At 44.3% G+C, this 27656-nt stretch overlaps 2 protein-coding genes across 2 annotated transcripts in view; one reads left to right on the top strand and one right to left on the bottom strand.

Annotated features, from left to right (window-relative positions):
* LOC119529470 (minichromosome maintenance complex component 3 associated protein) overlaps positions 1-27656 on the top strand; it is an 81483-nt gene that overhangs the window by 12534 nt on the left and 41293 nt on the right. The window contains 1 exon segment of the mRNA XM_037829919.1: positions 20266-20456. Within this exon segment, the coding sequence (XP_037685847.1) occupies positions 20266-20456 (191 nt within the window).
* LOC119529438 (cytochrome c oxidase assembly factor 5-like) lies at positions 26438-26680 on the bottom strand. The gene has a single exon (XM_037829858.1). The coding sequence runs from the start codon at positions 26678-26680 to the stop codon at positions 26438-26440; it is 243 nt and encodes an 80-aa protein (XP_037685786.1).

The following is a 27656-nucleotide window of genomic DNA, read 5'->3' as shown; positions in this document are numbered from 1 at the left end:
GATGGTTTTTCTTATAGGATTGATACACCTGTGCTTTTCTGCCCAGCAGGTGCATCTGTCAAGCCTGTCACTGCCTGTTTAAGAGGGTGTGGCCTGTGGCTCTTCTCCCTGAGACTTTGGGGTCTGGTTCCTGAAAGGCAGGCAGTAGAGCTGGGCCCCTCCCTTTCCTGTTGGGAAGCTATGCCCCCTCCAGAGAGGTCACTGCATATCAATAAGTTCTTTGTTTCTCTGACTCTGCTGATCAAAGTGTTTTGATTTTAAAATGGCTGAGGTTGTCTTTACTGCAAAGCTCTGCAGGCTGAAAATGGCTGAGATTTTCTCCACAGGGAGAGACAGGGACAGAAAAGCTCCCAGGTTCACCTGTCAGCCAGAGATAGCACCCGATCCTCTGGGCTCCCCATCCTGAGACAGATATGTCCCCCGACTCTCCCAAGGTCAGTTGTCAACCAAAAGCCTCTGTCCTGCTTGTTGAGGATTCGCTGTCTGTATTGAGCAGTTAACATTAAAACCCCTGTTGGAGCAGGGCCGAGAGAGTGCTGCTCTCTAGCACCATGAGGCTTCCATGAGGGAGGGGCTCTCGGCTCTTGGCTCTCAGCTCTCAGTGCGGGTCTGCAGTTTTACTTAAAGATTTTATGCTGCGATCTCAGGCATTCCTCTCAATTCAGGTTGTGGATTATGAGTGGACAGTCACGTTTGTCTCCCCACAGTTATTCCAGGTTATTTACTAATTTTTTGGTCATTTATGGATTGTTCCGGGGGGATTAACAGTCTTCCACTCCTCTCTATGCCGCCATCTTAGCTCCTCTCTCTATTTTACTTTTAAGATAGTATACTTTACAAGGTTTCCTCATGGTCCTGTCCTGATAGAGGATTATAAAAAGTTGGACATACAAAATTTCAAACTATTTCCCTTTTTTCTTTTTATGCAAAAAAAGAGTTAATTGGCTTATGGTGTTGAACCAATGTGGTGATGTTTGGTACAGAGAGTGAGAAGTCATGTAGAAATAGATTATGACAGTGCTTTCTCACCAGGTGGGTGCAGCATTCGCAGGGAAGTTGGCTGCATGCTTAAAGAAGTGGCCAATTAAGTTATAAGGGTTTAAGACAAAGACATTCCTAAGGGTGGGAGAGCATAGACAAAGGAACAGGGTTCTGTGACATGGGGTGATACAAGAAGGAGAGCAAAATTATAGGATGGGGCTTTGTAGATAACCTCAAGAGTAATAGCATGTGGAGGCCAGGAAGCAGGTGAACTAGATTAACATTTGACTGCGGGAGGTTTGGGGTACATTTACATCTTCCTCTTTATGAGACCAAGAGTTTTTCAGTTCCTGCTTCCTTCCCATTTCACGTTTTAAAGTTACGTTTTAAGGTTAATTTGCTATTGTCTCTGTACTGGCTTACGAAGTTGATGAGTTCCTCATTAGCTCCCCAGGTCATGCAGACGGCTGTGGCTGAGGTCTGCAGGCCTGTTTTGCTCAGGCCAGGGGCTGCCACCGTTTACCCCTGCACAGCAGTTTGCGTTGACTATAGGACAGACTTTCCATTTATAATTTACAGCAGCAATATAATAAACAAGTACAAGTAACTAGTACTTATGGACAGCAATTCCATTAATAAGTGGCACTATAGCCAAGTTAATGAGTGTTACTATTTAAACAAAGGATTATCAGATAAATGATTAATACTTTGTGATTTTGCATATGATAAAGAGCATGGGTTTCATTTTGTGAATTATTAGGCACATACACACAGCATTGAATATTCATTGGAGCACAAGTACTGCCTTGGGCAGCAGCTAGAATATTTAAATGCCATTCTGTTTTGCAGAACTACTTCTTAAGTTGTGAGGTTTTATTATTAAGCAGTGATATCACTAGTTTTTACCATTCTCTAACTTTGACAGCAGAAATTTCCCTTTTTGCAAACTTTCTGCAACATTCTCTATCCATTTTTAGGTTTCATCACATTTTACAAATAAACTACTTTTCTTTTCCTTTCAATAAAACATCTCTCATACCCTTTACATTTAAGTTATTAAAACAATTTTGGAAAGTGTTCTTAAGCAAGCATTTTATAACATACTATTACCATTAAAATTAAACTTGTTAGACTAATGTTAAATACTTAAAACACCTTAGTTAATGAGTTATTGAAAAAGAAATGCATAATTTTTTTAACAAGAATTCCCAGAATAGGAATGGGACATTTTGGGATTATTAAGAAGGAGTGAGAAAAATGGAGGGCGTAAGGCAGTAGAGGGGTTTGCAGGGGCCTAGAGATTATACCATCTGTTCCCATAATAGAAACTGAGATGCGGGTCAGTGGCCTGGAGAATTTAGGCATAGTGAAGTAAAGGCTTTCGTGTTTGAAAGGAATGAAACGTTTTTACCTGTGACTGACGGTGTTACCCATGGTTTCGTCAGCGTGATGGTGATGACTGGAGCCTTTTCAGTACCCGGGCATTTTCATTTGTCCATGGTGGGCCCCAGGAGATTGGGGAGCTGGGGCCATAGATTGGATTGGCTTTGGGAATTTGATGTTATCTGAGCAGTTAGATTTCTAGTGGCTTCACTGTTTGTAAAGCAGAAAGGGCTTGAGGGTTTAAGGCTTTCGTTAGTAATTGATACAAGCATATTTAGGAGTAGGGTAGCTTCAGACTTGTCAGGCTAGAGATTAGCATAGTACAGGAGGGTGTTTCTGAGACAGGAGAGAAAAAAAGGGCAGAGTTTTTAGAGTATGAGTTTTCTGAAATGGGAGAGAAAAAGGGCAGCGTTCTTAGAGTATGGGTTTAGGCGCTGTTTTATTTGGGAAAGGTCAAAAGAGAGAAGGGAACATGGATGCAGATGGGTGCCTCTGGTCCAGACACTTCTTGCAAGGGGAGGACAGGCTGAGGTTGAGAGGAGTGGGTCCTTCATGGGGAAGAAAAAGAGGGTTGAGACTCTGAGGTGGAAGTTAGAGATGGGAGAGGGTTGTTTACTGGCTGTGGTTTAACAGCAGTTTCCGCTTGGCCAGGAAGGGCTGCATGAGTAAGAGGAGGAGGAAAATTGAGTAGAAGGTTTTCGGCAGGATTGAAGAAAGAGTTGGGAGGAGGAGGAGGACAAGTATTTGAGGAGCTGGAACAAGTTTGGCAGAGAGAGGGGCAGAGAGAGGAGGGACACCTGTGCAGGTTGAAAAAAGCCTGGACTTATGGGACTTCACTCAACTTGCCAGGACACTGACAATAATTGTTAAGGTTAAAAGAATTTGGGGGTCAAGGATTCCACTTTCTGGCCAGGTGGATATTGTGGCCAGGCAGAATTACAATAGAAAATGAACTTCTTAGGTTTTAGATCTATGTTGCTTTGAGGTTTATAGGGTAAGGAGAAATCCTAGCTCTCAAGCTTAGGAACAATTGAGAGGGCGTCCCCCCTTGAGAGTTCCCAAGCTCCAGTGCAGTCATGGGGGAGTGGATGGAGGCGTCCCACTGTCTTACTCACCCCTAGGATTCCTGTGAATGTTGTCCTGGACAGCACAGAAAGAGAGTGCCAGAGATAGAGAAGGTGCTTTCTCCTTACCTGAAGTGATTTACCGGTGGTGTCAAGTGAGTGGGTTCGTCTGATAGAGATTTCATCTCTTTTCTTGATCCTGGGTTTCGGCACCAATATGTTAGGTTTTTCAATTGAGAAGAGAAGAAAACTCGACCTAAAGGAGTTTTATTGTCTGGCCATGCGCAGGCAGGCTGAAGCCTAAGAAAATGGCAACAGCCAAAAAACAGTTTGCTTTTGTGTAACATACAACATAACATTTCCCCCTTTTAACCACTTTCAGGTTAACTATTAAGTGGCATTAATTGAATTCACACCCGTTACCACCTGTTTGAATGTATTATGTCCCCCAAAACGCCATTATCTTTGATACACTCTTGTGTGGGCAGACATATTAGAGTTGATTAGATTGTAATTCTTTGATTGTTTCCATGGGGATGTGACCCACCCAACTGTAGGTGATAACTGATGGATAATTTCCATGGAGGTGTGGCCCTGCCCATTCGGCTTGGGCCTTGATTAGTTTACTAGAGCACTGTATAAGCCCAGACAGAAGGAATGAGCTTGCTACTGCCGCAAGAGGCAAGTGGAAGAACACACAGAGAGCTGAGAGCAACTGAGAGTGACATTTTGAAGAGGAGCTGCAGCTGAGAGAGGACAGAACGCCCCAGGAGCAACATTTTGGAGAACGCCATTTTGAAACGTAACCTGGGAGCAAGCGGCCGCCAGCCATGAGCCTTATGAGCTAACAGAGGTTTTCCAGACACCAGTGGCCATCCTTCAGTGAAGGTACCCCTTACCTTGGACACTTTATGGCCTTAGGACTGTAACTTTGTAACCAAATAAACCCCCTTTATAAAAGCCAATCCATTTCTGATGTTTTGCATTCCAGCAGCATTAGCAAACCAAAATACCACCCATTACCAAAATTTTTCTATTACCCCAAACAGAAACTCTATGCCCATTAAGCATTAACTCCCCATTCCCAACTCCCATTGCCCCTGGTAGCCTGTAATTTACTTTCTGTTTCTATAAATTTGCATATGCTAGTTATTTCATATAAGTGAAATCATACAATATCTGTCCTTTTGTGTCCATCTGTCTTCACTCAACATGATGTCTTCAGGTTCATCCATGTTGTAGTAGGTATCAGAACTTGATTCCTTTTTATGACTGAATAATAATCCATTGTATATTTGTCTTAGGTTCCAGGCTGTTATGACACACACCACACAATGGGTTGGAATAAACAGGAGTTTCTTGGCCCATGATTTCAGAGGCTGGAAGGCTGGCTTCCGTCCGGGGTTAGTGCCATTCTGTCTGGTCTTTCGGTTCCTTAGATTTTCCATCATGTGGTGATGTCTGTTCCTTTCTCTTCTGGCTCCTCCCTGTGGCTTTCTCTTCATAAAGCCTCCCTTAATGGGCTTAAGGCCCAACCACACTCCGTTGGGTCGTACTTTAACTAAAATAACATCTTCAGAAGGTCTTATTTGCAATGGAATAAGGGTTAAGATTCAGAACTTTGTCTATCCTTGTGCCCTTATCATACTTTTTTTTTCTTGTAATTCAATTTTATTGAGATTATTCACTTACCGTACAGTCATCCAAAGTATGCAATCATTTGTTCACGGTACTGTTATATAGTTGTGCATTCATCACCACAATTAATTTTTTTTTTCAATTTTAGAAAATTTTCATTACTCAATCTGGCACATACTTTTACCATGTTTTGCTTATCCATTCAACTGTTGGTGGACGCTTGGGTTGCATCCACCTTTTGGCAGTTGTAAATAATGCTTCTGCGAACATTGGTCTATAAATATCTGTTCGAGTCCCTGCTTTCAGTTACGGAAATATACCTAGGAGTGGAATTGCTGGGTTACGTAATTCTGTGTTTAATTAATCTGAAGAACCATCCAACTGTTTTCCACAGTAGCTGCACCATTTTATATTCCCACCAACAATGTATGAATGTTCCTATTTTTTCCCCAAACTTGCCAATACTTCTTATTTTCTGATTTTTAACATAACTGTTCTTGTGGTTATGATGTGGTATCTTATCATAGTTTCAATTTACATTTCTCTAATTGCTAATGATGTTGAGCATCTTTTCATGTGCATAATTATTGGCCATTTCTATTCAAGTCTTTTGCCCATTTTAAAATTGGGTTGTTTGTCATTTCGCTGTTTATTTGTAGCAGTTCTTTATATATTCTGAATACTAATCCTTTATTGGAGACATGTCTTCCAAATATTTTCTACCATTCTGTAGATTATCTTTTCACTTTCTTGATCATGTCCTTTGATGCACAAAAGTTTTAATTTTTATGAAGTCCCATTTTCTTATTTTTTCTTTTGTTGATTGTGCTTTTGGTATGACATCTAAGAATCCATTGCCTAATACAAGGTTCTGTAGATATTCCGTTTCTTTCTAATATTTTATAGTTTTAGCTCTTATAGTTAAATCATTCATCCATTTTGAGTTAATTTTTTTTACATGGTGGGAGCTAGGGGCTCACTTTCATTCTTTTGCATGTGGATATCCAGTTGTCCCAGTTCCGCTGGTTGAAGAAACTGTTCTTTCCACATAGAGTTGCCTAGGCACCCTGTCAAAATCAGTTGGCTGTACATGTGAGGGTTTATTCTTGAACGTTCAGTTCTGTTCCATTAGTCTCTATGTCTGTCCTTGTGCCAGTATCATACTGTTTTTTTTTTTAAATTCAATTTTATTGAGGTTATTCACATACCATACAGTCATCCAAAGTATACAATCAGTTGTTCATGGTACCATTATATAGTTGTGCATTCATCACCACAGTTAATTTTTTTTCAATTTTAGAACATTTTCATTACTCAAAAAAAGAAATAAAAATAAAAAAGAAAACTTAAATCCTCCCATACCCTTAACCCCCCTCCCCTTAATTATTGACTCATAGTATTGGTATAGTACGTTTCTTACTGTTGATGAAAGAATGTTAAAATATTACTAACTGTAGTACATAGTTTGCAATAGATACATTTTTTCCGTATATACTCCTCTATTGCTAACTTCTAGTTATAGTGTCACACATTTCTTCTAGTTCATGAAAGAAATTTCTAATATTTGTGCAGTTAATCACGGACATTGTCCACCACAAGATTCACTGCGTCATACATTCCCATGTTTTAACCTCCAACTTCCCTTCTGGTGACATACGTGACTCAAAACTTCCCCTTCCCTCCACATTCACATACCATCCAGACTGTTAATCTCACAATAATGTGCTACCATCACCATGGGGCTTAAATTTAACATTCTAAACCTATAACTGTCTAGTTTGCTTGGATACCAACTTTTTCGGTTTGCTCAAACTGCTGGAATGCAATATACCTGAAGTGTGTTGGCTTTTACAATGGGGATTTATTGGCTTGCAAGTTTACAGTTCTGAGGCTGTGAAAATGTCCAACTCAAGGCATCAGTAGGACGATACCTTCTCTGAAGAGAGGTTCTACACATGTTGGATGGTGCTGTTCTGTTCAACTGTGTCATTACTGAATTTCTGTATGCTGGATCTGCCAATTACTGATAGAGGAGTGTTGAAGTCCCCAACTGTAATAGTGGATTTTTATTTCTCCTTATCTTTTCATCAGTTTTGTTTTTCTTTTAAGCAGTTTTATTGAGAGATATTCACATACCATACAGTCCATCCAAGGTGTACAAGAATGGCTTTTAGTATAATCACAGAGTTGTGCATTCATCTCCACAATCACTTCTATCAGTTTTTACCTAAATGTATTTTAATGTTTTGTTGTTAGACACTGTTCTAGTTTACTAATGCTGCCAGAATGCAAAACACCAGAAATGGATTGGCTTTTATAAAGGGACTTTAGTTGGTTACACAGTTAAAATATTAAGGCCATAAAGTGTCCAAAGTACCATCACTGGAGGATGGCCAGTGGTGTGCAGAAAACCTCTGTTAGCTGGGAAGGCACATGGCTGGCATCTGCTCCAGAGTTCTGGCTTCAAAATGACTTTCTCCTAGGATGTTCTTCTCTAGACTTTAGCTTCTCTCCAGAATGTCACTCTCAGGTGCTCTTGGGGCATTTGTCCTCTCTTAGCTTCTCTGGAGCAAAAGTCTGCTTTCAAAGGCTGTCTCCAAAATGTCTGTGTAAACTGCAGTTACTCTCTCATCTCCTGTGCATTCTTCAAAGTGTCCCTCTTGGCTGTAGCAAGCTTGCTCCTTCTGTCTGAGCTTATGTACTGCTCCAGTAAACTAATCAAGGCCCATGCTGAATGGGCAGGGCCACACCTCCATGGAAATTATCCAATTAGGGTTATCACCTACAGTTGGGTGGGTTGCATCTCCATGGAAACAATCAAAGAATTACAATCTAATCAACTCTAATATGTCTGCTCACACAAGATTGCATCAAAGATAATGGCGTTTTGGGGGGCATAATACATCCAAACCAGCACAGGCACATAATATTTGTTATGTCTTCTTGGAGAATTGACCCCTTTATTGTTGTTTAATGCCCTTTATCCCTAGTAATTTTCCTTGCTCTGAAATCTGCTTCATTTGAAATTCATATAGCTACTACAGCTTTGATTATTTGTGTTAGTATGATATATCTTTCTACATCCCTTTTCTTTGAATCTATGTCTATTTTTTTTTAATTGAGATATATTCACATACCATGCAGTCATACAGAGCATTCATTCAGTTGTTCACAGTACCATTATATAGTTGTGCATTCATCACCAAAATCAATTTTTGAACATTTTCATTTCCACACACACAAAAATAGGAATAAAAATTAAAGTGAAAGAGAACAATTAAAGTAAAAAAGAACACTGGGTGCCTGTTTTTTTGCCCCCATTTTTCTACTCATCCATCCGTAAACTGGGCACTGGGGATTGTGGTCCATATGGCTTTCCCAATCACATTGTCACCCCTCATAAGCTACATTTTTATACAATCAACTTCAAGATTCATGGGGTCTGGGTTGTAGTTTGATAATTTCAGGTATTTACTGCTAGTTATTCCAATTTATTAGAACCTAAAAAGAGTGCCCCCCAGAGTGACCTCTCAGCTCCTTTTGGAATCTCTCTGCCACTGAAGCTTATTTCATTTCTTTTCACATCCCCCTTTTGGTCAGGAAGTGTTCTCTATCCCACGATGCTGGGTCTAGATTCCTCCCGAGGAGTCATATTCCACGTTGCCAGGGAGATGATCTATGTCTATTTTTAAAGTAAGTTTCTTGTAGACACCATAAATTGAATCTTATTTTTTATCCCTTCTGTTGGTCTCTGTGTTTTAAATCGTGCATTTACACCATTCACATTTCAAGTGACTGTTGATACACTTGGATTAATATCTACCATATTTGTAACTATTTCTACTTGTTGCCCTTGTTCGTCCGTCCTTCCTTCCTTCCTTCCTTCCTTCCTGTTTTTTTTTTTTAATTCAATTTTATTGAGATATACTCACAAACCATACAGTCATCCACGGTTTACAATAAGTTGCCTACAGTACCATTAAATAGTTGTACATTCATCACCACAATCAATTTTTGAACATTTTCATTACCACAAAAAATAATAAGAATAAAAATGATAGTGAAAAGGAGCACACAAATTATCCCATACCCCCATCCCTACCTATAATTCATTTACTTTTTGTTCTCATTTTTCTTTTCATCTGTCCATACACTGGATAAAGGGAGTGGGAGCCACAAAGTTTTTACAATCACATGTCCACACGGTATAAGCTATATAGTTATACAATCGTCTTCAAGAATCAAAGCTATTGGGTTGCAGTATTTCCTTCTAGCTGTACCAATACACTAAAAACTAAAAAAGGGTTATCTATATAACACGTAACAATAACCTCCAGAATGATCTCTCTGCTCCATATGAAATCTCTCAGCCACTGAAACTTTATTTTGTTTCATTTCTCTTCCTATTGGTCCAAGAAGGCTTTCTCAATCCCACGATGCTGGGTCCAGGCTCATCCCTGCAAGTCATGTCCCACATTGCCAGGGAAATTTACACCCCTGGGATTCATGTCCCATGTAGTGAGAGGGCAGTGAGTTTACCTGCCATGTGGGCTTAGAGAGAGGGAGAGGCCACATTTGAGCAACAAAAGAGGATCTCTGGGGGAGACTCTAAGGCACAATTTTAAGTACGCTTAGCCTCTCCTTTACAGTAACAAACTTCATAAGGGCAAGCCCCAAATTGAGGGCTCGGTCTTCTAAATTGGTAGTCCTCAATGCTAGTGAGAATATCAGTAATTCCCCAGGTGGGGAAGTTTAATATTTCCACATTTCCCCCAAGTCCCTCAAGGGGGCCTTGCAAATACATTTTTGTTCTTTGCCCAAATTACTCTGGGATTTATTGGAGCTTCATACTAACCTGTACAAAGCAAGCAGATTTCACTTCCTATTCCAAGTTCCATGTAATTATGGTGTTTGAATAAACTGACCATACAAGTTAAATTATATAGTGTGTTACAAAAAATATTGATTTTGCACCTAATAAACATCTCTTCCTTTGGTCTCAGACAGAGGTTGAGGTTTTAAAACACCGGCACTATCATCCTTTACCCTTTAGTCTGATTTACCTTGGTTCAAACCAAGTCCGTTTCATTCATATCACTACTTGAAGTCTAATCTCTTTTTCAGACTCTTTAACATTTGTTGTATGGGGTAATGCTGACATTCATAGCTGCTGGACTCTGGCTCAGATACCCAAAGTTCTAGGGACCTACCAAGTTATACACAAAGAGCTCAGCATCCCTGAATTTAGAAATAGCCATTACAACTCAGAAATAGATGTAACTGCTGAAAGAGCTTACAATCTAGGAACTTTTACAATAAGCCTTCCCTGATAACTTATGCTTTCGGATTCAAGTCTCAGAGTTTGCACATTATATTTAGTCCATATTAGTGAAGAATTATAATGTTTGTTTTCTCATTTATGGTATGTTTCACTCAACATATTGTCCTCAGTGTCCATTCACCTAGTTGCATACCTCACAACTTCATTCCTTCTTGTAGCAGCTCAATATTCCATTGTATATATACCCACAGTGTATATATATATATATATATATATATATATATATATATATATATACACCATTCTGTTCATACACACCATTCTGTTCATCAGTTGATGTAACTTTAGGGCATCTCCATCCACCACGAATTGTGAATACTGCCACCATAAAGCCCCCTGTGCAAATGTCCATTCATGTTCCTCTTTTCAGTTCTTCCAATTATGTAACCAGTAATGGGATTGCAGGACCATATGGCAACCCATTCTTACGTTCATGTGGGACCACCACACTGCCCTCCACATGGGCTGCACCATTCTACTTCCCTACCAACAGTGATTAGGTACATCCCTTTCTCCACATTTTCTCCAGCACTTTATTTATTTATTTTTATTTCCATTTTTATTGAGATTGTTCAGATACCATACAATTATCCAGAGATCCAAAGTGTACAATCACTTGCCCCTGGGTACCCTCATACAGCTGTGCATCCATCACACTTAATTTTTGTTCAATTTTTAGAAACTTTTCATTACTCCAGACAAGAAATAAAGTGAAAGATGAAAAAAGAAAAAAAGAAAAGGAAACTCTAATCCTCCCCATCCCTAACCAACCCCCCTCAATTGTTGACTCGTAGTATTGATATAGTACATTTGTTACTGTTTATGAAAAAATGTTGAAATACTACTAACTGTAGTATATAGTTTGTAATAGGTATATAGTTCTTCTCTATATGCCCCTTCAGTATTAACTTCTAATTGTATTGTCATACATTTGTTCTGGTTCATGGAAGCGATTTCTAGTATTTGTACAATTGATCATGGACATTGCCCACCATAGGATTCAGTTTTATACATTCCCATCTTTTGACCTCCAACTTTCCTTCTGGTGACATATATGACTCTGAGCTTCCCCTTTTTACCTCATTCATACACCATTCGGTGCTGTTAGTTATTCTTACATCTTGCTACCAACACCCCTGTTCATTTCCAAACATTTAAGTTCATCCTAATTGAACATTCTGCTCATACTAAGCAACTGCTCCCCATTCTTAAGCCTCGTCCTGTATCTTGGTACCTTATATTTCATGTCTATGAGTTTACATATTATAATTAGTTCCTATCAGTGAGACCCTGCAATAATTGTCCTTATGTGTCTGGCTTATTTCACTCAGTATATTGCCCTCGAGGTTTTGTCATCAACCCATTCTTTTTTAATATGGTTTTGTTCACTCACCATACATTCCATCCCAAGTAAATAATCAATGGTTTTCTGCATTGTCATACATTTATGTGTTCACCACCTTCACCACTATCTATATAAGGGCATCTACATTTTTTCCACAAGGCAGGAGGGAGAGTCAAAGAAGGTAGAGAGGCAAAAGAAAGAGGAAAAAAAAAATGGCAGCTAGGAAGCAGCAAAAGGAAAAACAACCCCAAATCAAAGTAGAACAAAGAATCAGACACCACCACCAATGTCAAGTGTCCAACATGCCTCCCCCATCCCCGCCTCTTATCTGCATTGACCTTGGTATATCACCTTTGTTACATTAAAGGAAGCATAATACAATGATTCTATTAGTTACAGTCTTTAGTTTATGCTGATTGCATCCCTCCCCCAATGCCTCCCCATTTTTAACACCTTGCAAGGTTGACATTTGCTTGTTCTCCCTTGTAAAAGAACATATTTGTACATTTTATCACAATTGTTGAGCACTCTAGATTTCACCAAGTTACACAGTCCCAGTCGTCATCTTTCCTCCTTTCTTGTGGTGTCTCACATGCTCCCAATCTTCCTCTCTCAACCATATTCATAGTTACCTTTGTTCAGTGTACTTACATTGTTGTGCTACCATCTCCCAAAATTGTGTTCCAAGCCACGCACTCCTGTCTTCTATTACCCTGTAGTGCTCCCTTTAGTATTTCCTGTAGGGCAGGTGTCTTGTTCACAAAGTCTCTCATTGTCTGTTTGTCAGAAAATATTTTGAGCTCCCTCATATTTGAAGGACAGCTTTGCTGGATATAGGATTCTTGGTTGGCGGTTTTTCTCTTTCAGTATCTTAAATATATCACACCACTTCCTTCTTGCCTCCATGGTTTCTGCTGAGAGATCCGCACATAGTCTTATTAAGCTTCCTTTGTATGTAGTGGATCGCATTTCTCTTGCTGCTTTCAGGATTCTCTCTTTGTCTTTGACATTTGATAATCTGATTATTAAGTGTCTTGGCATAGGCCTATTCAGATTTATTCTGTTGGGAGTACGCTGTGCTTCTTGGCTTTGTAATTTTATGTCTTTCATAAGAGATGGGAAATTTTCATTGATTATTTCCTCTATTATTGCTTCTGCCCCCTTTCCCTTCTCTTCTCCTTCTGGGACACCAATGATATGTACATTATTGTACTTTGTTTCATCCTTGAGTTCTCGGAGACGTCGCTCATATTTTTTCATTCTTTTCTCCATCTGCTCCTTTCTGTGTAGGCTTTCAGGTGTTTTGTTCTCCAGTTTCTGAGTATTTTCTTCTGCCTCTTGAGATCTGCTGTTGTATGTTTCCACTGTGTCTTTCATCTCTTGTGTTGTGCCTTTCATTTCCATAGATTCTACTAGTTGTTTTGAACTTTTGATTTCTGCCATATACATGCCCAGTGTTTCCTTTACAGCCTCTATCTCTTTTGCAATATCTTCTCTAAACTTTTTGATTTGATTTAGCATTAGTTGTTTAAATTCCTGTATCTCAATTGAAGTGTACGTTTGTTCCTTTGACTGGGCCATAACTTTGTTTTTCTTAGTGTAGGTTGTAATTTTCTGTTGTCTAGGCATGGTTTCCTTGGTTATCCAAATCAGGTTTTCCCAGACCAGAACAGGCTCAGGTCCCAGAGGGAAGAAATAGTCAGTATGTGGTTTCCCTGCGGGTGTGTCTTAGAAAATTGCTCCACCCTTTGATGCCTCAGGTCACTGTGCTTTTCTGCCCAGCAGGTGATGCCTGTTAGCCTATAATTCTTGACTGGTGTGAGGAGGTGTGGCCGTGTTCCCCCAGGCTCTGGGGTCTGGTTCTGAATGGAAAGGGCCCCACCCCTTTCCTCCTAGAGAAGACAGACCCCCCAGGTGGAGGTCATTAGCATTTCAATGGTCTCGCTCTCTGCTTGTGCTATCTCCACCCTTCCCAGAGTCACAGCCCTGGAAACTGAATATGACTGGGGCTTTCTCCACTGAGCCGAAAAAGGAACAGATAGTCCCCTTCAGACCCAGTCCAAGGCAACCCTCTGGCTCTCCCAGGTCAGTTGTCACCCAAAGCCTCTGTCTGTTTTTTGGGGATGCGTACCTGTAGTGAGTAGTTCGCACTCGCTGCTTAAAACCCCAGTTGGAGCTCAGCTGAGCTATATTCGCTTGCTGGGAGAGAGCTTCTCTCTGGCACCACGTGGCTCTGCAGCTCAGGCTATGGGGGAGGGGGTCTCACGACTTGGATCCTCAGGTTTTAGTTACAGATTTTATGCTGTGTTCTCGGGCATTCCTCCCAATTCAGGTTGGTGTATGATAAGTGGATGGTCTCGTTTGTCCCCCCACAGTTATTCTGGATTATTTACTAGTTGTTTCTGGTTTTTTGTAGTTGTTCCAGGGGGACTACTTAGCTTCCACTCCTTTCTATGCCGCCATCTTGCCCCTCTGTTTATTTTTAAACAGTTTCAATTACACACTATACATTCCTTCCTAAGTGAACAATGAAAGGTTTCCAGTCTAATCATAGTTATGCATTTATCAACACTATCTTTATGAGAACATTTCCATTTCTTCCGCAAAGAGGAGGAGGAGAGAAAAGAAAAAAGAAAGAAAGAAAGAAAGGAAGATGACAACTAAAAAGTAACTATAGAAAAAATTAAAATTAAAATAAAATACAATAAAAAGGTCAGACAACAACACCAACGCCAAGAATCCCATATCCCTCTCTTATAGTCCCCTCTTATAAACATTAACTTTGGTATATTGCCTTTTTTATAATTAATGGAGGCATATTACAGTGTTACTCTTAAGTGTAGACTCTAGTTTGCATTGATTGTATTTTTTTCCAATACCATCCCATTTCAGCACCTCACAAAGTTGACATTCATTTGTTCTCCTGTTGCGGGTTCGTCTCTTTGTACCTCAAACCTGTGAAAGAGGCCTGAATCTAATCAGGTCGTGATTCAGTCTGTTTGGGCTTCATTAAGTAACCTCCCACTTAAGAGTATAGGAACAGACAATAGTTTAAGAGTAAAGAGCACTCAAGACAAGAATTTATCTTTAACACATCTTTACTAAAGGAGCACTTATGGTAAAAGGAACAAGTTTACAATGTAAAAATGGATTGATACATTACCCAACCCCACTCCTCCAGATGCAGCTGGACATGAGATCAGAGAGCTCTCCCTTGTCTCAGTTACAGAGGATTTATAGCACTTTTGATTTACATTCAACTAGACCATATTCTATTTTTACATTAAATGATGCTTTGTAAACATGAATGACTTGAAGTGTCTTGATCCATGAGTGGTTAAGGATCAAAAGAAGGTATCGACATTATCAGAGAGTTAGCCTTGAATGCCTGTATACTCTACTGATAATGTTTTTACTAATTAAGCTATGATTTCTGTAAGAGCAATGTAATATACTTTTGCTTATATAAAAATTAGAACAGATTACTGTTACTTGTCTCTAACTTAATATAGTTTTTTCATTTTATTCTATGATTAGTTTAACCATTACATCATATTGATAAACATACATTTGATTAGGACTGTATTCAACCTTGCTACGTTATTTACAACTTATCTATGATTAAAGTAACAGCTGCAGCCCATCCTGTTTTCACAGAGGACCGGCTGATTACATGTTATCCATGTCTAAGAAGTTTGAGAGGGACTTTCTGCTTTCTTGAAAATATTAACAGTTCTTTTTAACTGTTTAGCTTCTCCTTCAGTATAATTTTCTATTATGGGACTTAAAGGATATGAATCATCTGTCCCAGTTATTATAGTAAGGCCTTGCCAGTTTTTATCATTTGGAAATAGTGCTTGAGTGTTTTTAGGTAAAAGTTGTGTTAATTATACTTCTGTATCAGAAGGAATAACTTGTTCTTCGCTGTGAGAACAGAAAACATCAGGTGGTGTATAGGAGCAGCACGGATAGAAGGAGTCAGCATCCTCATTATCACATTCTTCAGTAGAGAGATTACCCTGCGACACTCCCTCATGTAAAAACATTCTTATATTTGTACATTTAATTGCAATCATTGACCGCTCTAGGTTTCACTAAGTTATGCAGTCCCAGTATTCATCTTCTATTTTCCCTTCTGGTGTCCTACATGCCCCTAACCTTCCTCTTTCAACCGTACTCACAGTCATCTTTGTTCAGTGTATTTACAATATTGTGCTACTATCACCCAGTAGTGTGCCATCCATTTCTAGATCTATGCAATCAATCCTGTTGATCACTCTGTACTCCTTCAGCATCAAATGCCTATCTTTACCCTCTATCTTCTCGTGTCTTCATTTCTGCGCTGTTCTTCAAAGTTTGTTTGGCATCCTTGATTTGCATATTTATGTCATTTAGAAGGGTTGGGAAATTTTCCCCAACAATTTCTTTGAATACTCTTCCCTGCTCTTTACTCTTCTCTTCCCCTTCTGGAACACCAGTTATTCTTACGTTTGTGCGCTTCATGTTTTCCATCATTTCCCTGAGATCCATTTTAAATTTTTCAGTTTTTTTCACAATTCATTCTTTGGTGCATTCACGTTGCATCATCAGTCCTCGAGTTCGCTAATTACTTCCTCTACCTCTTCAAATCTAGTGTTGTGTGTCTCGAGAATAATTTTAATTTGATCAACAGTATATTTATTTCCATAAGATCCGCTGTTTTTTTTATGTACTCTTGCAAATTCTTCTTTAGGCTCTTCTAGTGTCTTCTTTATGTCCTTTATATCCTGAATCATGATATTGATGTTTATGAGTACGTCTTTGGTTAATTGCTCCAAGTAATGTGTCTCCTCTGGCTTTTTAAATTTTATGTTTGGGTTATCCATATTTTCTCATTTCTTAATACGCTTTTTAATTTTGTGTTGTTTTTGGCCTCTTGGCATTTGCTTATCTTGATAGTGTTCTTTTAGGATATGCCAGGCTTATTTACACATTTATCTATAATTTGACAGAGCTACAGCTTGGTGGAGTGCACTTTCCCTGACCTACCAGCAGATGGTGCTCCTGAACCACCTCTTACGCTCAAGACAGTTCTCCCCAACTTTGTCTATGTACTTAGTGGGCGTCCAAACCATGTGGAGGTCCAAACTGTGCACCAGTTTTCTCTGTGCGCTGGGGACTGCCAGCCCTGTGGGTGGGTTGTGTACCCTGCATAGTTTGGCAGGAAGTCCACTCCAGGACACAGTGGTCCTGACCATTCCCGGGGCTGCAGGTGGAGTTCTCTGGGGCCGCAGAGCTGCACATCTCACCCTCCAGCTCAAATGCCCCACAGTTCCTGTCTGCTGTGCACCCATGAGTCCCTGGGATTTGGGGAGGGCTCCTGGCACTTCCGTGTGGCGGCCTTGCCTCTAGGCTATGCACACTGTGGGCTCTGTGGAGAACAGTGGATGCCATTACAAGCCCACCAAATCCCAAATTCCCTCAAAGAAGCTTTCAGCCACGGTGCTGTGAAAGGTTGTCTCCCAGCCAGCTGCAAAGATGGCTGCATGGGGCATGGAAACATACCCCCTTCCACAATCGTCTGCCTGCTCCAAGGGCCAGTCCCTGGCACTGGGGCTTTTGGCCACAGGTCTGTAAAGGGTTATCACCCACGCCAGGTACTGAGGAGGGTGCCCCGGGCGTGGAAGGTCACTTTCCTCTGTGCCGTCACCTGGCTCCAGCCACCTGTTCCCCTCCGGCGTTCCAGGCCAAGCGCTTACCCGTCTTGAACGCAGCCTCTCGGTTTCACCACGTAGACACTCACTATGGGTGTCGAAGTCCCTACCCAGCTGGTGGACCCGTGGAACTGTTGTTCTGGGGCACTTTCTGTCCTTTGTTGAGTGTTATTTAGGGAGGAGAATTTTGCTCTGTCTCTCCTAATCTGCCATCTTGGATCCCCCCCCATCCTTCATTTTTGAAAGGTCATTTCACTGGATACATTTTTTCGCAACACTTTGACTGTCTCATTCCACTCCCTTCTTGCTTTTGGATGGTTTCTAAAGAGACTTCTGATATAAGTCTTATTCTTGTTTTTCTCTAGGCAAGGTGTTTTTTCCCTTGGCTTCTTTTAAGATTCCCTCTGTCTGTGGTTTTCTCCTTAAGTATAGATTTTTAAAAATGTTTTTTGCTTGGTGTTTTCTGAGCTTCCTGGATCTGTGGTTTGGTGTGTGTCAGTAAATTTAGAAAGCCATTACCACATTAAATATTTCTAACATTCTTTCCTCTCTTTCTTGTGTCCCCATTAAGAGTATATTACATGGTTTGTAGTCGTACCGCACTCCCAAGAGTTCTTGGTTCTCTTCTGTCCTTTTCACGCTTTTTTCCCTTTGCTTCTCAGTTTTCAGGTTTCTGTTGGCATATCTTCCAGCTCACTGACTGTGGACCGGGCAGTCTGCGGATGAGCCCACTGACGGTGTTCTTCATTTCTGTCCCGGTGCTTTCGATTTCCAGCATTTCCTTTTGATTCTTTCTTATAGTGTCCATCTCTTTGCTCACATTAACCATCTGTTCCCCTGCTCTTTGGTGAGACAAGAAGGGTAGAGGACTGAGTTGTCTTTTCCCCTTCCCCACAGGGGTGGGTTAGCACGGTCCAGTCCGAGCTGGAGAGGTTCTGGTGAGCGTTTGTGGAGGGAGCTCCTCTCATCCTGCTGCTGGAAGCCCGAGGGGAGCTCAGGTGAGCCCAGTGGGAACCTGGCAGGCTCCTGGGTCCCCTGGGGTTTGAACTCTCAGGCCTCTCCATGCTGGGCCTACAGCCATCTGTCCATTACAGTGTCAGTGTCCACCGTTCCTGGCCCCAGCAGGCCAGCTCCATCCCTGTGCTTCTCCTTCAGGTCATGGCTGAGTCTGCCTCTCTCTAGATTTCTGGGTGGCACCTTGCCCTGTAGCCCAATTCTCTTATGGACCAAAGAAGAGTTACTGTTTTGTTTTTCATCTTTTCATTGTTAGGATGGAAATGATGGCTTCCAAGCTGTTTACATGTCTAACTAGAAATCAGAAGTCTTCCTGTTTGCTTCTTTTCACTTCCCTCTGCCTGTTTTGTTCTCATTTGCACTAAGATCTGGGTTTCTGAGAGGACCCCTGTTTGTGACTGTGCTTTGTTTTTTTCTGCAAGCATTTTCTCAGGGAGGAACCTGCGGCTGGCCTGGCCCTTTTGCCCCAGACCTCATCCTGGGAGTCGCTTCCTTCTTGCTGCTCCAGGCGCAGAGCGGCTTCTGGGCTGGATGTGCGTGGAGCGTGGAGCTGCGGCCCTGGGCTCGGCTCCCTGTGCACAGCGCCTGCAACTGCCTGTTGGCATCGCTGTCATGTGGTCCCACTTGAGACATGAATGCATCAACCACGTTGTGATTGGCTGTGGTGACGTGCGTTCCTAATAACTAATCACTTCTGGCAGGGTTTCCCACAAGATGTTTTGTGTGTCTAGCGCAGGGCAGAGCCCACCTAATCAGTGGGTTCCTCCTGCTCAGTTACCTTAACTGCGGCCAGGCCAGGACCTGCTCAGCCTTGTCGTCCTTTCCTCCCAGGGCCTGCTTTGACGTGTCTCCTGTTTAGTCTTTTTTAAGGTCTTTTGGGCAACTTTAGGTTTTCCTCACTTTTCATTTTGCAATTAGCAGTTAAGTTACTCATTTGTTGTTTTTTCTCACACGACTAATCTTCTGTCTTCTTTGATACTCAAGCTCACAGAATGTTGAAAGCCAGCTGGTTTCTGGTAGAGGATGGTCTGTTCTTTTTAGTATGTTCTTCTACCGAAAGAAAGTTATGTATGAAAATACGTGGGCAGTCCCAAAACCCAGAGGCAACAGCCTTTCCAAGAACATCAACCAGATGCAGCCCCCTTCCCCATAATGTCGACTCCCCTTTTCAGTGTGAACAAGTTAGGGTGGTTACTCACTGCCCAGATGTCCCTGAAGATTGAAACAGTGATGAAACATGAGGGAGGCGTAGCAACAGCCAAGATAGGATTTAAGAAAGGATTACGAATACTGAATCTTTATGTAATTTTTTTTTTTTTTAGGGTATTAGAACAGCTAGAAGAAAATAACTAAAATTGTGGAACTGTAACCTATAATATTCTTTGAAATTTGCTCTATAGCTACTTGTTAAATCATACTTTGAAAGTTACCTCTTTTCTGTATGTATGTTATATTTCACAACTAAAAATGTAAAAAAATAAAAAAATATAAAAAACTATGTGGGCAAGATAGTCCCTTAGAGTGTTGAAGTGTTTTTTCAGGCTTAATTTTATTTCTTTGAGATAAACTCTATAGTCATTTTATCTGTTTAAATTAAATCATGTTTTTTTTTAAAATTATGAATTATTTCAAAATTATTTTTGAAATCACAGTGAATAATTTAACTAACACCTTGGAACTTGTTGCAGGCTTTATCAAGGGTTTCTCATTTCAGTGCTTATAGCATCCCAGCTTTCAAGGAATTATAAATCTTGAGATTGAGGGGAAGTATTTGGAAGTGGTCATGACGTGTTATTTTCCTCGCAGCTCCCCGGGGAAGAAGCCGAGTGCTTCGAAGGCCCTGCAGTTTGAGGGAGACCCCTTTGATTCAGGCTCTGAGGCCTCGGAGAGCCTCGGGCTGTGTGTGTCTTCCCTCGGCACGTTGGTGGGCTGCGTGGCCGAGACGTCAGAGGAGAAGTTCCGTCTGCTCGACCAGAGGGACAGGATCATGCGGCAAGGTAGCGGTGGCCCCGCGGGCACTGGGGGACCCCAGGAAGGTGCCATCTCACCTCCTCTTGTGGGGCTCCCCGGGGCTCCTGAGTCACGTTCCACCGTGGGGGACGGGTGTAAACAAGGCCTTCGGTTTAACTGCATTTTTTTTTTTAAGTTTTCAAAATGTTTATTTCAGTGACTCAGTGCAGATGAAACATTTCTTCTCCAAGTGCGGTCGTAGTTGATTCGTTTGGGGGGGGGGTGGCGGCCGGTAGCTAAATCCTAGGCTCCCAGGCTTGCTCTGAGGGTACCGGCGGTGGGGGCTCTTTCCCGAAGGCGAAGGCGAGGCGGGGGACTTGGCCAGGTCCCCGGCGGGGGGGGCGTGCAAGGTGTGGAGGGCGGCGAGAAGGAACAGGCAGGACACGGTTCTTTTTGGGTCTTAGAAGAAAACTAAGAGAGAGAGAGCTTTATTAGGCGAGAGCACAAGCTTATATTGGGCGATTAGAGGGCGGGGTAGCTGTAGAGGTCGAAGGCTTGGATTGGTTCAGAGAGGACGCAGAGGTTGATAGACAAGGGGCGGGAGTTGTTTTGGTAACTGCGCATGCGCACTGACGGTGGGGGAGTTGCTCTGGCAATGGAGAGTGTCAGGGGCAAGATAAGGGGGTGGGGAAAAGGCGGTTCCCTCCGGCAAGCCTCCCCTAACGGTGGTATTTTGGGTGAGGAAATGGGGCCTGCCTCCAGCTCCACTTTCCCAGGCCTGGGGGGCTGTGGAGGGCGCTGTCGCCCGTGCCCACCACCCTCCCCAGGGGCTGATCAGGTCCCCCAGCCCAGGCCCGCCAAGTCGAAGCACGTAATCAGTGTCCCGCATTTCCCCCTTCTTTTCTAATTAAAGGAAGAAGCTTACCGGAGAGGTCCGCTAAGGGATGAGGGAAGGGGGAGGCCGGGGAGGGGAAAAGGGGTTGACGGTGGCTCAGCGAGGCTGGAGCTCTGCGTTGGTGTGGCGCCCGGGCGCTCGACAGGGGCCTTGCTGCTTGCGGGATGGACGAGGGTGGCGACGCTGAGGAGGGTTAGCTTCTTCAGTGGAGGCAAGTTGTTGATACTGGACTTGCACAAATGATGAGAGGACAGCATTGGTATTGGCCTGGCTTTTAGCAAGTTGGCGAAGTCTGCGGATAACCCAGGGTCCTAGGGTGAGAGCTAGAATAATTATTAGTAGGGGGCCTATGAGGGGGAGGAGGTAAGGGAGGAGGGAGGTAAAGATGTGGGACCAATAGTTGGCAGCTTCACGGTCCCTTTTGCGCTGTTCTAGTCCCTCTCGGACTTTCTTTAGGCTGTCTTCGGCGAGACCTGTGAAATTGGCATAAACACAGCATTCTTCTCCTAGGGCGGCGCAAAGGCCTCCTTCTTTGAGGAGAAGAAGGTCAAGACCTCGGCGGTTTTGGAGCACTACCTCAGAGAGGGAGTTAACAGAATTTTTAAGATGGGAAATAGCGTTTTGTAGGTGACGAATGTCCTCGTCAACAGCCGCCCAGAGGTGAGTTAGGGCGGAACCTTGACTGGCTAACGCAGCGATTCCGGTGCCAGCGCCTGCAAGACCTAGGAGGGAGGCAATTGTGAGGGCGGTGATGGGCTCTCGCTTTTGCAGAGGGGCAGGAGCTGCAGTTCTTTCCAGGCGGAGGAAGAAGTCTTCCTCGCTGTGGTATAGGACCCTAGGGATAAGGACAATTAGGAGGCAAGTTTCATTAGTTGTATTGAGGGTTTGCACGTTAAGGCAGGAGGTAAGTCCTGTAGAGGAGCAGAGCCATTGGGAGGAGTTGTGGGGAATAAGAAACTTGGCAGAGCTGCTGGGAGAGGAGTAGTTGGCACAAGCTGTGAGGCTGGGAGAGTTACTTGAGCGAGGACGGATGCACTTTCCTGTAAAGGAGACTGAATGAAAAGTTAGAGGGACGGCAGAGGTATTCCAATTGCATTCCGAAGGGCTGTCCTCTGTGTTTTCTGAAAAGGAGAGGTTGGAGGCAATTGGCTCATACAGGGGGGAGGAAGTGGAGAGGCAAAGCCAACAAGAGGAGGTAAGATAGGGGTGGGAGGAATTCACTGAGGTGAAGGCCACTTGGATAAGGTCGAGGAGGGGAGAGGAGTAACGAGAGGGGGGCAGAAAAGGTTGGGGTGGTGGTGTTGGCGATGCGTTGTTTGCAGCTGAGGTGCGGCTGGAGGGCTGTGGAAAAAGGGGGTTCACTCGGACTGGGGTCCAGGCCCAGGTGTACTGTTGTCATCTGGTGCACTAGGTTGCGGAGACGACGGCGTTCTCGTCTCGTTAGACGCGTGGTTGCTGGTGGCGGGCCGGATTGCCCTTCCTGGGATCCAGATTGGTTGTGCTGCATCATCTGGGAAAACACAAGCAAACCCGCGCCCCTGGGCGAGGAGTGGGGAGGGACCCTTCCAGGCATTATTCTCTGGGTCCTTCCAGTAAACCATCGGGGCCTGGGTGGGCCTATACGAGGGCCCCCAATGTTTATGTAGGGGCGAAAGCCCTTCTTTATTGAATGTGAGTAGATTAAGGTGAATAAGGGCTGCTATGATAAGGTCCCCTGGAGTTGCCTGGGGGAGCATTGCCCTTTCTTTTTCAATTTGTGTTTTTAAGCGGCGATGGACTGCTTCCACAATGGCTTGCCCCTGTGGATTATAGGGGATGCCAAAATGATGGGTGATGTTATATAACTGAAGGAAGGCTGCAAAGGAGGCACTGCGATAGGCAGGCCCATTGTCCGTTTTTAGGTCCCAGGGGACTCCCATGAAGAGAATTCCTTGTCTTAGGGCCTTGATACAGTGTTTGGCCGTTTCCCCGGCAAGGGGGACTGCATAACACATGGCCGAGAAGGTGTTAATTATTACATGCACATATTTGAGGCGTCCAAAGGACGGAACGTGAGTTACATCCATTTGCCATCTAGAATTGGGTTTTAGGCCTCGTGGATTGACTCCCTGAGGTTGCAGGGGGCCAAGCGGCGCAAAGGGCGCACAAGTTGCACAATTGCGGACAAGATGTTTACAGGTGTCTAGGGGGAGGCCACATAAATGATGTAACGACGTAGCCGAAAAGTGAAACCTGGAATGCAATAACTTGGCCTGGTTAACAGCATCCCCCGGAGGGGCTGCCGTGTGGGTTAGCATAGCTTGGGTATTCTGAGCTGAGACCGCTTGGTCTACTATACTATTGCCATTAGCCAGGGGCCCCGGAAGGCCTGAGTGACTACGAATGTGGCTAATGAACCAAGGATCCTGTCGATGCTCCAGGATGCTTCTGAGGTCAGAAAGTGCTTTATCAATGGCCGAGTCTCCCGGGAAAAAGGTGGAAAACGCGAGGACTCGGCAGACCTGATACGTGTAGAGGCTGTCTGTGAAAATGTTTACTGGGTGGTTGCAGTGGGTGTTTAGCGCGTATGACACTGCCAGAATTTCCCCCACTTGGACTGAATGAAGGTTGACATGGCTGAATAGGCGGGGTTTTGGGTGGTCCTGAGAATAAGAGAGGAAGGCGAAACGGGTTTTGGAGGCGTCAGTGAAGACGGTAGTGGCACCCGGGATGGGTGCAGAGGAGGGGAAAGGATGGAAGGGGCTGCGGAAGGGAAGCTTGGCGAGCCCCTGTAACAGTCGATGGCTAGGATAGTGGCAGCTGAATTCCCTCTGAAATCCTTCTAAGAGGATTTGCATGTCCGGGTTATCACGTATAAGCAGGCGGGTTTGGCCTGTGTCCAGGGGCCAAACAATTCTTTCCGGCGGCGCTCCAAATACATGAACAGCCAGGGTGACTAGATCTGAAGCTAGGCTGATTCAGAGCCGCACTGCGGGGCAAATTTTCCTAAGCCGGCTCTTAGCAGGATGCACTCAAAGTAGAGGGCCTGGCACGGGAGTGGGGGTAGGGGCAGCGTGGTCCCAAGGGTTGCCTTGAGGTGCAGAAGGCAGCCAGGGGTTGTTAGTCGGCAGGGTGGGAGGAGTAGCGGCAACTGCCGGTAGCGGCTCCGAGGGGGAGCTTGTCGAAGGGGGAGGCGGAAGTGGGAGGCCCCAAGCGTCGCAAGATGGCGGCACGGTGGGCGTGGCTAAAACACAAGATGGCGGACTAGCTCCGCCCTGTGAAAGGGCGGGGCCGAAGGCATAAGATGGAGGACCAGCTCCGCCCTGTGAAAGGGCGGGGCCGAAGGCATAAGATGGCGGACTAGCTCCGCCCTGTGAAAGGGCGGGGCTTAAGGCATAAGATGGCGGACTAGCTCCGCCCTGTGAAAGGGCGGGGCCTAAGGCATAAGATGGCAGACTAGCTCCGCCCTGTGAAAGGGCGGGGCCTAAGGCATAAGATGGCGGACTAGCTCCGCCCTGTGAAAGGGCGGGGCCTAAGGCATAAGATGGCGGACTAGCTCCGCCCTGTGAAAGGGCGGGGTAAAGCGCATGCGGTTTCTGGCCCGGCTTAGGGCTGACGTCATCACTAGAGCACTTCCTCCCCTCAGTAGAAGAAGAAGGAGGAAGTTCGCCATTTTGGAGCAGTCTGGGGGGGCGGTTGCAAAGAGGCAGAGGGCGCCAAACAAAGAGAGAAACATACAAAGGACTACAGCAAAGTAATGGAGGGGAAGAGGGAGAGCGTTAGGAGGAATGGGGGTCATAGAAGAAAAGGACGAGAGGCAGATGGAAGAATGGGTAGTGGGGAAGGGAGGAGCGGCTCCGGAGCGGCGAGGGAGAGGCGGCCCCTGACGCGGAGCGGCGAGGGAGAGGCGGCTCCGGGAGCGGCGAGGGAGAGGCGGCCCTTACCTTGCAGGCGAGGAGAAGGGGAGCTGGAGAGGCGTCTGGGCGAGCGGGTGGCGTCACTGGACCGCTGCGTGGAGAGGACGTCCAATTGCAGGTGCCCCACGTTGGGCGCCAGTTGCGGTCGTAGTTGATTTGTTTGGGGGGGGGTGGCGGCCGGTAGCTAAATCCTAGGCTCCCTGGCTTGCTCTGAGGGTACCGGCGGCGGGGGCTCTTTCCCGAAGGCGAAGGCGAGGCGGGGGACTTGGCCAGGTCCCCGGCGGGGGGGCGTGCAAGGTGTGGAGGGCGGCGAGAAGGAACAGGCAGGACACGGTTCTTTTTGGGTCTTAGAAGAAAACTAAGAGAGAGAGAGCTTTATTAGGCGAGAGCACAAGCTTATATTGGGCGATTAGAGGGCGGGGTAGCTGTAGAGGTCGAAGGCTTGGATTGGTTCAGAGAGGACGCAGAGGTTGATAGACAAGGGGCGGGAGTTGTTTTGGTAACTGCGCATGCGCACTGACGGTGGGGGAGTTGCTCTGGCAATGGAGAGTGTCAGGGGCAAGATAAGGGGGTGGGGAAAAGGCGGTTCCCTCCGGCAAGCCTCCCCTAACGGTGGTATTTTGGGTGAGGAAATGGGGCCTGCCTCCGGCTCCACTTTCCCAGGCCTGGGGGGCTGTGGAGGGCGCTGTCGCCCGTGCCCACCACCCTCCCCAGGGGCTGATCAGGTCCCCCAGCCCAGGCCCGCCAAGTCGAAGCACGTAATCAGTGTCCCGCATCCAAGGAATCAAACATAATTTATTTTAAAACTAGATAGGACAGGTTGAATAAAAGAAAAGAAACTTTTAACCAAAACTTTTCCAATAGACATTTTCTCACCAGGGTCCATGTTGTTGATTGTATTAGTCACATCAGTGGTCTTCATAATATTCACAAAGGATGTACAAATTGTACTATTTGAATGAAGAGTCAAGTTTGACGATAGTAGTCTTTCCATTCTTTATGCTTTAGAACAATTCTCAAAACATGTTTGTTATATGCCAATATGTATTAACTAAATTTTTCTTCGAAATGTAACTTAAAAGAAGAGAATTTTTATTTAATTTATACATATTCAAAATTAGAACTCATCCATTTTCTCTCATTTTCCATGGAGGGAAAAATTGGTCCAACCAGGTATAGCAAAAATGGTGTTTCCTATTTTGGCTTTTCTGTGTTAATGACCAGAGAAAATCCACTGTTATTTCGTCTTGCTTTCAACATAATAGTACCAATATCCTTTTCTTCCTCTGAATCTTGATCTGGTATCCAACATTGACCTTTTACATTCGAAAAATGAGTATTTCAAAGCTTTGCAGTTTCCTTCCTTCAAACACTGCAGAGGGGATTTTCCTTCCTGGAGCACACAGTCCAGGCGCAGCAGACGGGCGCCCAGGTCCTCCTTCATGCCCGCGCACGGCTTGTCCTCGTAATACCAGGGCATCGTGAGCACCTCCGCCTCTCTGGCCTCCACCCACTTCGGCCTGGAATGGCTACAGCCTATTGGACGCCAGTGATGCCCATGGCGGAGGAAAACCCTTAACTTCAGTTTTGAAAGAAAGTGACAACCACTTCTCTTTGCTAAAGTAAACCATTTAAAGGACAGTTTTTGAGGCATTCAGAAAGCACGTATAAAAAACCAAAATTTTCTGCTTGGCAGAAATCAGCAGAAATGAAATTAAAAAGGATGTCAGACTGGGGAAGAAATCTGTATCTACTGTCACAGTCAAAGTGGCCTCCTCAATAGAGACAGAAATCCTAGAAGTTTGCAAGGAAGGGACCAAAGTGCACTGGACCCATAGGCAGGGGGTCTCCTCGGCCACAGCGAAGGCATCATGGTTGGCTCTCGTGCACACGGAGAGATGCTTTCCCCCTCTCAGTGCAAGATGCTGTCAGAGCTACCCTGAGAGGGCCCTTGTCACCCGCTGGGCTGCAGGGACCTGGGACCGGGAGGTGCCGTGGGGAGGTGCAGGCAGCAGTGTGAACTGGGAGCCTGGCAGTACCTTCCAAACTGGGCAGGGCATATCCTCTCCCAAGCACTCCACCTCCAGGAATTTGTCCTGCAGACGTGGCTGCACATGTGTGCAGTGGTTCATACACAAGGGTGTTTGTGATGGTCAAACAAACATGTGTCCTTCGCCGGGTGGGGGTAGTTAACTTGTGGTGGCTTATTTCCTTAGTTTGGGGTCCAGATAACTTCCACTATGGCTCAGATTATATTGAAATGTATGGAATACTGAAACAGCTCAAGAAATACTGGTGAATGATTATATTTAACAAATTAACCCTTCTAACTCAACAGTGTTAGTGTGATCGACTGTCATTAAGCTCCTTACAGGATTTACAGAATGCTCGTAGGGCCCTGGCTAGTGTGGGGAGCACTCCTCTTTGGTCTGCAGTGAAGGGCTGGCCTGGTGCAG

The sequence above is a fragment of the Choloepus didactylus genome, chromosome 1, assembly GCF_015220235.1.
Source record: "Choloepus didactylus isolate mChoDid1 chromosome 1, mChoDid1.pri, whole genome shotgun sequence".
In the NCBI taxonomy this organism is placed as follows: domain Eukaryota; kingdom Metazoa; phylum Chordata; class Mammalia; order Pilosa; family Megalonychidae; genus Choloepus; species Choloepus didactylus.
Note: the sequence above shows the minus strand (reverse complement) of the source record. Positions and strands in the feature narration are given on the sequence as shown.